At 35.9% G+C, this 16,299-nt stretch overlaps 1 protein-coding gene across 27 annotated transcripts in view; it reads left to right on the top strand.

Annotated features, from left to right (window-relative positions):
* SGK3 (serum/glucocorticoid regulated kinase family member 3) overlaps positions 1 to 16,299 on the top strand; it is a 155,400-nt gene that overhangs the window by 116,234 nt on the left and 22,867 nt on the right. For 22 of the 27 annotated variants that reach the window (XM_081503217.1, XM_081503242.1, XM_081503218.1 and 19 more), the window contains 4 exons: positions 1,071 to 1,143; positions 7,841 to 7,916; positions 12,177 to 12,264; positions 15,584 to 15,633. In XM_081503217.1, the coding sequence (XP_081359343.1) occupies positions 1,071 to 1,143; positions 7,841 to 7,916; positions 12,177 to 12,264; positions 15,584 to 15,633 (287 nt within the window). The remainder of the gene's footprint in view (positions 1 to 1,070; positions 1,144 to 7,840; positions 7,917 to 12,176; positions 12,265 to 15,583; positions 15,634 to 16,299) is intronic. The other 5 variants (XM_081503233.1, XM_081503240.1, XM_081503232.1 and 2 more) reach the window with 1 other exon arrangement.

Raw genomic sequence — 16,299 nt, 5'->3', positions numbered from 1 at the left:
TAATGCTTTAATGTCAAATACTTAGTGTTCATATGACTGGTTGATAATCTTGTGTCTTTTTTTTTTAAACAAATCGTTATAAGTTTATTTTTTTATTTTAACTTTTTCAAAAATTTTTATTGAAATATAGTTGATTTTATGAGTTGACTTTTAATCACTAAATTTCCCCCTCCGCCTCTCTTTTGTGTACAGTTTTTTTGTTGAAAAAACAGGGTCATTTGTCTACAGATTTTTTGATCTGAATTTTGCTGACAGCCCGCTCATGGTTTAGACTGATTAATTTACTCTCCTATTCTTTGTATTTCCGGTCAGTGGAGATATAGTTTTATACTCTTCGTGTATGTGTATATGTAGTATATGTTTGGGTTTTTTTGTTTGTTTCTAAAACATTTAAAGTTACTAGAAGAATGCAAGGATTGGTAAGACTGTGTAAAGACAGTGTATTTATGGTCTTTTGATGTCAAGCTTATAGTAAAAATAAGCATTTACCCATTTTTATGGCTTTACTGCCCTAAATTGAATTTTTTCAGGACCAAGTTGTTTTTCTCTGGGGATAGGCAAATCTGAGAGACAAATATGTTAGAATATTAACAGGAAGAAGGCTTGAGCAGAGGAAATTGAAAATTCATCAGCTTTCTCAGAAAACAATTGCCAGTCTGTTAGAACACAAAAGTCACATCTCCTGAGGTCATAAACGGGGAGTAACAGGTATTCAAAACCTGTATCCCAGGTTCTCATCCAAGCACTTAAATGATTTTAAGCCTCACAGCAAATCTATAAGATAAGTGCTAAGATTATCCCCATTTTCCACAAGAAAGCTGAAGCACAGAGATGTTAAGTAGCTTATCCAAGGTCACAAAGATACTAATTGTTTTACTGGGACAAAAGAGGATTAGCCAGATTAATGGTATTTTATTGGCATAATTTGATATTGTACACTTAATCATGATATACTTAAAAGTATGTCTTAATGATGGGTTTTTTTTTTTGAAAATTAGATTATATTTTGGCATATGTATAACTAGAAGACCTATATAATAAGTTTTATGTAATATTTTTTTCAATTCTAGTTAAGGAAACAATTTCCTGCTATGGCCCTGAAGATTCCTGCCAAGAGAATATTTGGTGATAATTTTGATCCAGGTAAGCAGTAAATTCTTAGACTGGCCATGAGTAATATTAAAGTTTGAAGAAGCAGTTAACATATTCATTGCACTGGATAGTAGTGTAACTCTGCAAAGCTGATGGTTCTCAGGCTGTATGCCTGGGTGCCAGGCATTGTTTTAAATGCTTGATATGTTTTAATTCATTTACTCCTCACAACAGCCCTTGGAGGTTGGTATTACCATCATCACTATTTTATAGATGAGGAAGCTGAGGCACACGTTAGATAATTTGTCCAGGCTTACATACAGCTAGTGGAGAAGGCAATGGCACCCCACTCCAGTACTCTTGCCTGGAAAATCCCATGGATGGAGGAGCCTGGTAGGCTGTGGTCCATGGGGTCGTGAAGAGTCGGACACTACTGAGCATCTTCACTTTCACTTTTCACTTTCATGCATTGGAGAAGGAAATGGCAACCCACTCCAGTGTTCTTGCCTGGAGAATCCCAGGGACGGGGGAGCCTGGTGGGCTGTCGTCTCTGGGGTCGCACAGAGTCGGACACGACTGAAGTGACTTAGCACTTAGCACATGCAGCTAGTAAACAGCAGATTTGAAAGTTAAATTCAAGCGGTCTGGCTTCAGATAAATCTGTTGATCATTAAGGATAATGTGCAGTACTTTCCTAACCATGAAGGGCATTCCTTGTTATATCCGGAAACATTTACTAAATGTATGCTCTGTACATTTCACCTGGCAGGCCTCTGAATGGGATACCAAGTGTCCTCTTGTTCACCTTTGGGAAGCCTAATGTCACATAGGATCTCAGAAATCTGGAGGCTGTATGTATGTCTGAAGCCTCAACTGCCAAAAAAAATTTTTTTACTAGACTCGAAGAAATCAACCTAGTACACAAATATCTACTAATTAGACAGAAGTCTCTGTCCACTAGAAATTCCATACGTAAAGTCATCTATCTATGCCACAGGTGGATCCTGACAAGCTATCGAGTTTCCTCCCTCCCCACCATCTTGCCTCCTCAGCTAATTTGCTTGTAACCATAAGACCTGTGATTCCTGAGTGTCTGCTTTCTTGGTTGTTACTCAGGATAAGAGCTCTCAAACCACTTATCTTGCTTCCTCTTTACAGCCTGACCTTACACCGTTCCTTTACATCCCAGACCTTTTCATCATACCCGGTGCAGTTCTGCCCACGATGAACAAACTCCTTTACCCTCCATCTTTTTCATATTTCTTTCACATTCTTGCTTTAATTAAAACTGACTTCCACCCCCACCCCCCACCCCCTGTCCCAGGCTGCTGGAATCCCCTGTAATCCTCTCAACTGAAGACGCTTTATTCTTTTATACTTTCTGAGCCTTTGGATTGGGAAGGATTCTCGTTTCCCCAATTTTTTATTTCACTTCTCCTATTTTATGTAGATTGTTTTCCTCTTGGGGAACTTAGCACACTTTATTGTCCTACCCGTCTGTTCTATCTGGATGTAGATTTTATGAAGGTGGATACTTCATCTTTTTTATTTATGGTGCCTAGTAAATATTTGTTCTCAATAAATATTACATGAATTCATTAATTGAAGATTGAGTTGGCACAGCACTGTCAGATTACACATTCCATGGATTGACTCTGTAGACCAGTGACTTTTGAGCTCTTGTTCTCTTGTATTCTCTTTAGCTGCAGAACAGTGAAATCGTATGCAGAAAATGTCATGTGTAGAACAAATAGAAATGGAGCTGCTTTGTTGGAGCTGCAGTGAAGTATGTCTGCGGAGCATGGGTTGAAAAACGTTGTGGAGGGCAGCACAGGGGCCTTAGAATTACTTGAGCAAAATGGCAATATAATGTGAAACCCACAGTGTATATTGAAGTATGCACAGCAGAGGGAAGACAGGATAGAGACTGGGAGGCTGGTGAAGGGAATATTCCAGGAGTCCTCCAATTAGATAAGAAGAGCTGCAAGTAGGTGGAAATGGGGCTAAAGATTGAGTCAGATGTAAAAACTCTTTTAATGAAAAACCTATAAGAAATCTTGGTGATTGCTTGGGTAAAGGAGACATAGAGAGAGTAGAATCAGAGACAACTGATGTGTCCGACCTGGGGGAATGAGAGAATTAATTAATTTGAAGTGGCAGAAAGACATTTAAGTTGACTCAAACCACATATTAGTGATTAATATGAGACCAGAAGTAGGTTTAGAGTTTTGTGGAGCCCTCAGTTAAACCCTAAAGTCAGAATCATTTTATCCAGGGAAGAAGGCAAGGGGATAAAGACCTGCAGCATTGCTATTTCATTGTTAAAGGCAAAATACCAGACAAGTCCCTGTGGTATTGATGTTTCTGTGGATTAATTATTTGACACTAAAAATTGATTTTTATTGAACCTTTGGAAATCAGTCATGAACATATTTTATATGACTTGACAACAGTTAAATAGACTACATGCCATAGATTTTTTGAAAACCCAAGTTATACTCAACAAAGCAAAGATTGATAGAATGCTCATTTAATTAGGCTTTAGGGAAACAGACATTCTCATGTTTGCTGGTGGGAATACAAAGTGGTACAAACCATATGAAATTGGTAATATTTAGCAAAATGATCATGCATTTCACTTTGACCAAGAAATCACATTTCTAGGGATCTGTTTTAAAGATAAACTGCATAGGAATGATGTATGTGTTAGACTGTTGATTGTGGCACTGTTTTTAATAGTAAAAACTGGAAACAACTGAAATAGCCTTCTGATATTGGAATATGATGTGGCTGGGAAAAGGAACAAAAAAACTCTGTACATTACTGTGAAGTGATCTCCAGAATACCTGGTTAAGTGGAAAAAACAAGGTGTAGGTGTGGACACTGTATGTTTTTTGTGTAGGAAAGGATGTGAATATTCAAAAGGAAATAATGGAAGAATAAATCAAAAACTGAAAACTGATGACTTCAAGGAGAGATCAACTGAAGACAACAGAGGTGGACATTAGTCACCTCTGGATGAATCTTGTTCATAGCTTTGCATATTTTAAGCAATTTAAAAGCAAAAATAAATACAATAATATGGCGGTCTCTAGCAATTGCAAATAAACAAGGAAAAAAATCTATATCCTCAGTTCAGTTCAGATCAGTCGCTCAGTCATGTCCGACCCTTTGCGACCCCATGAATCGCAGCATGCCAGGCCTCCCTGTCTATCACCAACTTGTGGAGTTTACCCAAACCCATGTCCATCGAGTTAGTGATGCCATCTAACCATCTCATCCTCTGTCGTCCCCTTCTCCTCCTGCCCCCAATCCTTCCCAGCATTAGGGTCTTTTCCAATGAGTCAGCTCTTCGCATGAGGTGGCCAAAGTATTGAAGTTTCAGCTTCAACATCAGTCCTTCCAATGAACACTCAGGATTGATCTCCTTTAGGATGGATTGATTGGATCTCCTTTCAGTCCAAGGGACTCTAAAGAGTCTTCTCCAGCACCATAGTTCAAAAGCATCAATTCTGCGGTGCTCAGCTTTCTTCACCATCCAACTCTCACATCCATACATGACCACTGGAAAAACCATAGCCTTGACTAGACGGACCTTTGTTGGCAAAATAATGTCTCTGCTTTTAAATATGCTATCTAGGTTGGTCATAACCTTCCTTCCAAGAAGTAAGCGTCTTTTAATTTCATGGCTGCAATCACCATCAGCAGTGATTTTGGAGCCCAAAAAAATAAAGTCTGACACTGTTTCCACTGTTTCGCCATCTATTTGCCATGAAGTGATGGGACCAGATGCCATGATCTTAGTTTTCTGAATGTTGAGCTTTAAGCCAACTTTTTCACTCTCCTCTTTCACTTTCATCAAGAGGCTCTTTAGTTCTTCTTCACTTTCTGCCATAAGGGTGGTGTCATCTGCATAGCTGAGGTTATTAATATTTCTCCCGGCAATCTTGAATCCAGCTTGTGCTTCTTCCAGCCCAGCGTTTCTCATGATGTACTCTGCATAGAAGTTAAATAAGCAGGGTGACAATATACAGCCTTGACGTACTCCTTTTCCTATTTGGACCCAGTCTGTTGTTCCATGTCCAGTTCTAACTGTTGCTTCCTGACCTGCATAGAGGTTTCTCAAGAGACAGGTCAGATGGTCTGGTATTCCCATCTCTTTCAGAATTTTCCACAGTTTATTGTGATCCACACAAAGGCTTTGGCATAGTCAATAAAGCAGAAATAGATGTTTTTCTGGAACTCTCTTGCTTTTTCGATGATCCACTGGATGTTGGCAATTTGATTTCTGGTTCCTCTGCCTTTTCTAAAACCAGCTTGAACATCTGGTGGTGAAACGCATGGAGAATAATTATTTTAAATGACTTTTAAAACATGGACATTAACCTGTATATTCCTCATGGGACATATGCTAAGGGCAAAAAAAAAGCACACAAAGCAATTTTACTCTGCATTCAGTGATCTTATTGTTAATTTATATAGAGTTGTTCTTTTGTGATTATGTTAGTGTTATCAGAACCAAAATTTTAAGCAGAAATTGAAAGCGATACAAATATAAAACCAGAGATTTTAAGTTAAAAATATCGTGTGATTTTAAACTTGATTTGGGAATATAGTATGAAATCACAATTTATTTTTCCCTTTCTAAAACAGTACGTATTTCCTAGCTCTCTCCCCTGGAAATGCCTAAAAACAACAACAAATAAGGAGCAGCAAACACCCTTAGCATCCATCTAAATACCATTTTCCCTTTAAAGGAACCAGAGTTCCATGGAAAAGTGCCATTTCAAGGTGCTGGGCAGGAAATGTGCAAGATGTCCTAGGGCAGCTTTCCTGAAAGCAAAGACGCTATATAAGAATACTGACTGAGGTTTTATCAAAAGGACACAGGAGCCCCATTGATGGGGATTTTACCAGCCAAAGATGGGACAATAAGAACATGAAAAAAGAAGTTGCTCTTTTAACCTAGTGTTTGACAGCCACCATGTAGTTTTCCTGCACTCTTTCTCATACTGTAACACGTCTTTCTCATACTGTAACTTTTAAGTCCATGTGTGTCATTTCCTTTGTCTTTGTTTCGGTGGTTACCAACCTCGGTAAGATAACTTTTACATACTTGAGGCAGAATTTAGGGTTGATTCTGCCTGTACTTCATGGCAAATAGATACGGAAACAATAGAAACAATGAGAGACTAATTTGGGGGCTCCAAAAGTTACTGCAGATGGTGGCTGCAGCCATGAAATTAAAAGATGCTTGCTCCTTGGAAGAAAGGCTATGACTAACCTAGACAGCATATTAAAAAGCAGAAACATTACTTTGCCAACATAGTGAAAGCTATGGTTTATCCAGTATGTGTGGATGTGGACTATAAAGAAAGCTGAGCACCAAAGAACTGATGCTTTTGAACTGTGTTGTTGGAGAAGACTCTTGAGAATCTCTTGCACTGCAAGGAGTCCAGCCAGTCCATCCTAAAGGAAATCAGTCCTGAATATTCATTGGAAGGACTGATGCTGAAGCTGAAACTCCAAGACTTTGGCCACCTGATGAGAAGAACTGACTCATTTGAAAAGACCCTGATGCTGGGAAAGATTAAGGCAGGAGGAGAAGGGGACAACAGAGGATGAAATGGTTGGATGGCATCACTGACTCGATGGACATGAGTTTGAGCAAGCTCCAGGAGTTGGTGATGGACAGGGAAGCCTGGCATGCTGCAGTCCATGGAGTTGCAAAGAGTCGGACACAACTGAGTGAACTGAACTGCCTATACTTTTCAAAGTTAAAATTTCACTTTGAATTTAAGGATCTTTCTGTAGAGTACACACAGAGTTAGGTATACTTTTTTATATTCTGAGTAGTTTAATATCAAACCTTTTGCTGATTGGATCTTGGAGTCAATATATAAATTACTTTTGGGGGTACTTTTATAAAAAGAAGGATATCTTTACTACTGAAAAATAAAATTACAAAGGAACAAAAACAATGTAAGTTAGATAAGGATTGGCATATGAAATTTAGAGATGACAAATGCTAGAATGTGTAATCATTTGTTTGGTATTTTATTTATTCATTTGCAAACATCAGTTAAGTATGTTCCAAGACACTGTGTTAAAGGCTAAAGTTAAAAATAAATTTAAAGGCATGATCCTTGTCTTCAGTGACTTGCATAGAAAATGCTTTTATTTCTCAGTTTTAACCTCTGAAGAGAAGTAGGTTTATACAAGATAGAAACCTGTTTTTAGCAGCAGAATTTTCATAATAGTCAGTTAACCAGTTAATCATCATTCCCACTTGCAAGGATTTCAGTACTTCTTGATTTCACTTGTTTTTGTTTTTTGTTTGTGTGTATTTAAGTTAGTATGACTTTCAGCCATCAGTGTCATAGTGTTAATTCTTATTCATTACCTGAAAGTATACAAGGAGTTGGACAAAGCAAAGTGGTGACTCCAGGTTTTGTAGTGAGTCTGTTTAGAACCTAAAATAGACATTTTTGTGGGGGAGAATTTTCTTCAGCAAAATATGTTACCTGCATTATTTTAATGTTATAATCATATTTATAGATTAAAATATATTTGTTAAATATTTATTCCTTATTTTATATCAAGAAGTATGAATTAAGAAATAATTTCTTAATCAAAATTCACTCTCTTGTGTTGGTCTATTCTTGTATTGGTCTATTCTTGTATAACTGTATTGATGATAATTACAGTCTGATGTAAATATCCCTAATAGTATTGTCTCTCTTAACAGATTTTATTAAACAGAGAAGAGCAGGACTGAATGAATTCATTCAGAACTTAGTTAGGCATCCAGAGCTTTACAACCAGTAAGTAACTGTCATTGTGTTCTGAGGACACGCTGAAACCCAGCCTCAATCTGTGGAATGTTATTTTGTGCTGTATATTTTTGTGGAATCTTCCTCAGGCATTTTTCCCCTGGTGTTTTTAATCCTCTAAGAATTTTCCACCTGATGTTCTTACTTTTTTTTTCCCTCCATCAACTCAAGGTCCTAGTTACTTTCTTTCTTCCTACTGTGCTTGTATTTGCTTTATAGATTTAACTTGAAAAGACTTTGCAGAGTTAAAACATTTTGCTGATTATTTATTTTGCTATATTTATTCATGCACTGAGAAAGCATTTCCTCATGTTCCTCTGTGTGGGAATAAAAGAAGAAATGGGAATAAAAGGAGAAATGAGTGTTAACCTTACCTTCCAGAGGCATCGGCTCCCATGCTTTTAACAGAGTTTTCAGAGTCACAACACGGGAGGACTGTATTTTTAACTGTTATCCTCGTAACAGTGATTACTATTTTATAGTTCTTTACAGTTGATAAAGATTTCTATCTTCTGAGCAGGTGCACTGACCTCCTTTTTAACTTAATTTACTAAATTAGTAAAATACTGGGGTTGGACCTCCTCTGACCAAGGTCTTCAGCCCAGTGCTCTGGGTTCCTTTCCCCTGATGCTCACAGATAAGATGAGGGTCCGGGAGAGGTCAGCCCCTGCTGTAGCTCTGGGATTGGCCTCGCAGGGAGGAGCAGGTGGCAGAGGGGCACACAAGTGGGTAGGATCCTTGAATTCAGGGTTCCTATGTGTCTTGTGTGTTCCTCAGCAAAGAACCTTTTATCACTTGGCTCTTTGTATAATTATTTTTTAAACATTATGCCTTTTCCCTCAGACAAATTCTATGTTATCTTCAGCTTAGATCATCTACCCTTCTAAATAAAAACAAAATAAAAGTTAGTTTTTATTTTTTAACTTGTATTTATTTATTTATGGCTCTGCTGGGTCTTCGTTGCCGCAAGGGCGTTTCTCTAGTTGTGGAGAGTGAGGGCTCTGGTTGTGGTGTGCGGGCTTCGCGTGGCAATGGCTTCTCTCGTTGTGGACCCTGGGCTCTAGGGCACACAGGCTTCAGTAGCTAGGCTCCCGGGGTCTAAGAGCACAGGCTCAGTAGTGTGGTGAGTGGGCTTAGTTGCTCTGCATTATTGTGGGGTGTTCCCAGATCAGGGATTGAGCCCATGTATCCTGTATTGGCAGGCAGATTCTTCACCACTGAACCACCAGGGAAGTCCTACCTTTCTAATGTTTAATTATTACTATATGCACTTGAGATTACTTTGAATTGACGTATTTCTGACTTGTTTGAAATTCATATGCTAAGAGCTTGAATTTGTCTCCTTTGACAGAACTTCACATGGAGTAAATACAGAATAGATGGTGGTGATTTTTATTATTTCTGTTGGTATTTTGAACGCTGTCAGAACTTCTGACAATGTATGTTCAATTTTAAGTATTCATTTTGGATCTCGAAGTGTGGTATTATAAGGATGTTACATTTGGTATTGAAATTTAACTAAAACCAATTTGGTTATTTCAGTTTAACATTATACTATAAAATACACAATTCTTAATTATACAGCCCAAAACATATATATGCACCTCTTCCTTTTAAAGTAGAGGACTTTTCCAGCACCCCCAGATTAAATAGCCAAGAGGTTTTTTTAAAATTTTCACTTTAATGTTTAACTGACGTTTTCTTTTTAATAAAAAGTGACATTTCACGTTTTCTGGATCTCCTCTGTTAATGGAACTTTGTTAGTTTTCACACTCTCCATTTGAACATCAAACTGTTTATAAAAATAGTGTATGTTTAAGAAAACAGAGAAGCCAATCAGCAAATGTATCTTGAACACCTACTATATACCTATTCTTATTATGTGTGGGAAAAGCACTTCAAAAGTAGCTTTCCGTTAGTAGAGAAAAGGTTATTTTTAAGATAACGTCTATTAAAATTGAATTTTAAAACTCAAAATATTATTATTTCTCTGACCTGTGGATAAGAAAGGGTTTTCTGAGCATATTGGCAGCAAGTGATATGTTACAAAGTAAAACATTGATAAATTTGATTAATAAAACCTTTTGACCTCCAAAAATTACAAGTGAAATTTAAAACCAAAAATATGAAAAGTTTCCCATGAATAAAGGACAGTAGATAAATACACTTACTAAAAGAGCTCATGAAGATAGTACACACTTAAGACCCCCCCCAAATAGACAGAGCACATTAACAGATGCAAATGGCTGATTAATTACTAGAGAAACTGAATGTTTCCTTATCTATTTAAAAAATGCAAATGGAACAAAAACATTTCAGCTTTACTGTAGCATAACACATAGAAAAGAGCACAAGTCGTGACTGTACAGCTTAATGAATTATGAGAAAGTGAATATATCTGAGTATCACCCCCTCCAGGCCAAGGAATAGAACATTATTAGTACCCCAATATTGAATATGGTTCCTTGTACTATGCAGTAGGTTCTTGTTGTTTATCTTTTTTTATATATAGTAGTGTGTATATATTAATCCCAAACAGTATGGAGGTTTCCTTAACAAACTAAAAGAAGTTACTTCATGATCTGCAGTCCTACTCCTGGGCATATATCTGGAGACTATTCTAATTCAAAAAGATATATGCACCCCAGTGTTCATAGCAGTACTGTATACAATAGCCAAGACATGGAAGCAACCTAAATGTCCGTGAACAGATGAATGGATAAAGAAGATGTGATACATATGTGTGTGTGTATATGTATATATGTAATAGAATATTACTCATCCATAAAAAGTGAAATAATGCTACATGGATGGACCTAGAGATTATCATATTAAGTGAAATAAGTCAGACAAAGAAAGACAAATACAATATGATAAAATTTATATGTGAAATCTAAAAAAATGATACAAATGAAATGATGGCAAAACAAATAGACAAAGAAAACAAACTGATGGTTACCAAAGAGGATAGCAACAGGGTGGGGAGTGGGGGAAGATAAATCAGCATTTGGGGATTAATATGTCTCAACTTTTTAAAAGGAAAAAACAGTTTAAGAGGAGGTACCCAGATGTAGAGATTTAACCATTCCTCAGCATCATCATTAATCTGTGCAGCCTTATTTTCTCTTTATGGGCTTCCCTGGTAGCTCAGTTGGAAAAGAATCTGCCTACACTTCAGGAGACCCCAGTTCTATTCCTGGGTCAAGGAGCTCCGCTGGAAAAGGGATAGGCTACCCACTCCAGTATTCTTGGATTTCCCTGGTGGCTCAGCTGGTAGAGAATCCACCTGCAATGTGGGAGACCTGGGTTCGATCCCTGGGTTGGGAAGATCCCCTGGAGAAGGAAAAGGCTACCCACTCCAGTATTCTGGCCTAGAGAATTCCATGGACTGTATACTCCACAGGGTTGCAAAGATTCAGACACAACTGAGTGACTTTCACTTTCTTTCCTCTTTATATCCATTTGTTCATACTCGCTGTTGATGCCCACTTCAGCAGGTTTGTTATATGTCTTTGGGTATATATTGATTGACTGTTGCTTTGTGTCTGAGTGTTTAATGTGTACACATAATAGTGCTTTGCTGTGGTTCCTTGTTTCTGATTGCTGACTGGTAGGTCTTCTTTGCAGCCAGTTACCGTAGCTTGCTTACTTATTTCCCTAGTGATGGATGGCTGTTCTGCTCCTGATTCACAGCTATAGAGAGTATAACAACGAGTCTCCTAGTTACATGTCTTTTGCTGAACTTGTACATATTTTTTTTCTGTAGTTTATTCTTAAAACGGAAATTTCTGGCCCTGGGGAAAATGTATACTCAGTTTAACCAAATATTGCTAAAATGCTTTTCAGAAAAGTTGCCTCATTTTACATTCTCATGAGCAGTACCTGTGGGTGTTCCTTTCCCTTCATCCCTGCCAACTTGGGGTTTTATGTATCTTTCTAGATTTTTCTGGTTAATGGACGTAAAATGACTTCTCACTGTTGTTTTGTTTTTTCCTGATAATTAGTGAAGTTAGCCATCTTCCTAAATTTCATTACCATTTGGATTTTTCTCTTCTGTGAACCTTTGCCCATTTGTTTATTGGACTCCCTGTTTTTAAAAATTAATTTGCTTATTACAATACAATAATGATTATTATTGGATTTTGTTTGCCTTTCTTACTATAAATGCTACAATGCTTACTTTTGTTTTCATGTTAAAAGAGAGAAAAGGTGTAGAAATGCAGTTATAATAAAGTTAATTTTTGTTTTTAGTCCAGATGTCAGAGCATTCCTTCAAATGGACAGTCCAAAACATCAGTCAGATCCATCTGAGGATGAGGATGAAAGAAGTACTCAGAAGGTAGTAAGAGGAATTGTATTTTTTAACAGAAAAAAAAAAATACCATTCCCAAAAGATGAAATTATTGGCAACCTTAGAAACCACATTTACTTAAAATAATTTCCTCCATTGTATATTTTCTACTGTGTAGAAAACATAAAAACAAATGTGTATACTTCTAATTGATCACTATTTCTTGTAAAATTGATAAAATGAGTACTTTTTATAATAAAAAGTAATGTAAATTAAAGATTTGAAAATAGTAAGTTAGAAATATCCATATTATCGACAACCAGACCTATTTTTAATATTTCAGTGATTTTCTTTCTAATATATGAAAGATTTCTTAATATATGAATTTTTTCAATTACCTGATTTTAATTATACGGCATATAAAGTTTTGTGTCCTGCCCTCTTAACTTTACATCATACTTTTTGATCATCATGTATCTTCATCAAGATCACTGTAACTTGAAATGGTGAATTTTGGCCAGCAGAAGAGGGCTTTTCAACCAGAACACTACATACCTCTTTCTCTGCTTTGTCAGGTTTTGATATGTAGAGCAGTCAATATACATGTGCTGGTTGGCATTGACTAAGTTTTATTACTGTAGTTATATGTACATAATTAATATGTATTCTGAATAAAGAATAGGTATTCTTATTTTTTTAACGAATTGTGATATAGTAAGTTTGTGTTCAACATATACTTTAAAAGGTTATATTAGAAAGGTAAATTACCATAATTTAACTCAGGATTATTATGTAGCAGTTAAAAGTACATGATAAAAAAAGTATAATTGCAAGTGTTTATAAATATGATCATACTTTTATAATCCAAAGTTGATTCATACTATTGGTAAATACATACATGAAAATGAGAGATGTACATTTTTGTCTTTATAATGTTTTAATTTTGTCATGGTGCTGTTTTTCTGATTTAAAAGGTAATGTCAGGAGTCCCACAGCTAAAATCTTCATTTGAAAAATAGACATGACTACTAGAAAGTAGTTCTGATTCTCTAAGAGGGCCCTCAGTTAAGAGAATAGTTTTAATTCTTTACATTTGTGACAGGGTTGCTCCTAGGACAATGTAAAAGGATATTTAAATTTCACATATGTGCAGTTGGTCAAAAGAGAAATAACCAGCTGGGAAAACATAGTAAATAAAGCATAAGAAGGAAAAATATCTGTGTAAAAAAAAAAGCTCAAACAAGTGGATTTTCGAAAAGAGTAATATTTAAGACTGTAGTAGATGAAAGGAACAGGACGATGAAGAAATACTCTTGGTAAACAAATATATGGGAAAATGTTCAACCTTGATGCCAGTAGCAAATAAAAGTGTTAAATGACAGGTTTTTTTCCTCTACCAAATTAACAAAAATGTCAAGAAACTGAAATACACCAGGACTAATAAGGGTAAGGTAAGATGGGCATCCTTGGGCCTTACTGGTGTTATCATTTTATGCAGCTCTTGGAAAGCAATTTGGCAAAGTGTATCAAACATGAAAACAATTCATGTCACTTAGGAGTTAATGTAAATGAAACAGAAAAAAGCAAAGATGTTCACTTTAGTATGATTTATAATGAAAAGTTAGAATCAGTTTGAACATTCATCAAATAGTAATCACTATTTGATTGTCCCTATATATTGTACATTTAAAAAATATTTCTAAGGATGGTATTATTTTAAGTTTTGACATACCATTAAATGAAATCAGGGTATAAAACTTTTTATGCACATTTACATGGTGTGAGCATGGTCAGTTTTTAGAAGTTAATGCAAAGACTATATGGAGGTGCTAGAAATATATGTAATCAAATTACTTATTAGTATGGATTTTTAAAGACAGCTTACTACTATTCAAAAAATATTTTAAGGAGTAAAATTTATGTAACCATGATTTTCTTTGTTAATCATGTTGAGCGTGTGTAGGTGTAGGTCATGTGAAGAATATCTTGCACTGCTATAGGAAAATGCTTTTTGAAGAAAGAACCAGACTAAGAGAAATTGCTGGGTTCTGGCTCCTGTTCTGTCTCTGTTGACTTTAGATCCAGATTTTGTTTCTTGTTCATCCATAAAATCTGGAACTTGGACTAGGATCTTTTGCTGTTTTAAAATGCCAGTTAAAAGAACCTCTCCAAAAAAAAAAAAAAATCCTTGCTTCATCTTACACTTGTAAATATTTATTGTTTTATTTTTTAATTAAAATTTATAGGAAATGTATCAGTTTGGTACCAACATTGTTACTTTATAGGAAACATATACTTTAGACCTTTTGCCCTTAATTTAAAAAAAATAACTTGTTTTCTAGAGATTGTAAGTTGCGAATGAATTTAAGTGGGAATATATATGACATATGTCTCTAATAAGAAATTTGCTCAGATAAAATTGTTGATTCTGATTAAAGAGAATGTTTTTAAAAACTTATTTCATATATATAGCTTATATGATGTATAATTGTATAGGGCTCTGATAAATATGCATATTTGAGACGTCTCTGATTTAATTCTTTGAGTGTATTAAGAATTTCATAGTGAATTTTTTGAAGCAGAATTCACTTCCATTTGGCTTTTGTGAAAAGTGCTCGCTGTAAAAGGATCACTAGTTTAATCTTTTGGGATTTTGAGTTAAATTTCTAGCTAATTATTAGTGAGCTAGAATTTTATTAGTTAAATTGCTTTATGGTATACTATATTAATAGGTGAGTAAAGATTTGCTTCTAAGTTAATAGGAGAAATTAAATGTACTTTGCTACCTGTTATAATAAGAGAAGCCTATCTAAAAATTAAGTACTATCACAATAGTGGAATTAGGGAGAAAAGCACTCTTGGTTTTATGTGTTTGCTTTAGAAGTAAATTTACCTCCTCCCAAATTAAAACTTTAATCCAGCATTTGCAATTATCATCATCATCACATTATCATTTCTTATCTTTAATAATAGCATATTAAAATATTTGAAAATTTAAAAACAAAAGCTATCTTAACCAATTTTTTAATGTAAAAAAAAAAGATTCCTCTTAGTTGTTATTTCAATGCCCACCTCTTCTAAGGAGCTTTCTGCAGTTTACTTCATTCATTTGCCATCTTTGAGCTTGATTTCTGCCTTACCTTTTCACTTACAACTTCTCTTGAAATTTATCATTAGATTGTTTATATTGATTGTGTATCTTTCCAAGACTCTATGCATTTATTGAGAATTAAAGCTTTAGGTTTAACATGGCAAATATCTGTGATACAGTTATGTGTGTTTTACTTCAGAAATATCCATTGACTGAAAACCTTTGAAACTCCAGTAAGGATGTTAAATTCTTTTCTTTTTTTTTCCATCCCAACAGCTACTCTCTACCTCACAGAACATCAACCTGGGACCATCTGGAAATCCTCAGTAGGTTTAATTTGTTTCAACAGTCTAAATGAATTTGAGGAAGATCTTTTTTTGTAAATGTGCAGATGTACGTAATTATACCAGTTTAACTGGAAGCCTGTGAAAAAGAACTGTGGTTACAGTGACTGTAGTACTGTCATACTCTTTTCTGATTCACTGCTCTAGCTTCTCTTGGTTATAGTAGAGCTCTGAGGAGTTTTTAATCCACAGATTATGGTTGGGTTCTGCTCTTTTGCCGTTGTCAGTTTCCTGGTATGTGTGTGTATGTGTGTGTGTAAGATGAATAGACCATATTTTCCAGAGGAACAGAAGTCCTGGGAGGCACTTGGGAAGTACTCTGGCAAAAACATCTGTGCAGGCCTAATTGATATTCTCCTGGTGCCCAATCTCATCGGTACAGCCCTGGTTGTTAGCCAGCTTGGTCCAGAGGAGACTTGATGGAAATCAGCATATGAAAAGCTATTAAACTTTTTTTTTCTGGTTTCTCCCATCAGTCAGTTCAGTTCAGTTCAGTCACTCAGTCGTGTGCCACTCTTTGCAACCCCATGAACTGCAGCACTCCAGGCCTCCCTGTCCATCACCAACTCCCGGAGTTAACCCAAACCCATGTCCATCGAGTCAGTGATGCCATCCAACCATCTCATCCTCTGTCGTCCCCTTCTCCTC

The sequence above is a fragment of the Giraffa tippelskirchi genome, chromosome 6 (assembly GCF_054371585.1).
Source record: "Giraffa tippelskirchi isolate mGirTip1 chromosome 6, T2T-mGirTip1v1.2.pri, whole genome shotgun sequence".
Lineage (NCBI taxonomy): Eukaryota > Metazoa > Chordata > Mammalia > Artiodactyla > Giraffidae > Giraffa > Giraffa tippelskirchi.
The sequence above is the reverse complement of the archived record's forward strand: the minus strand, read 5'-3'. Positions and strand labels throughout refer to the sequence as shown.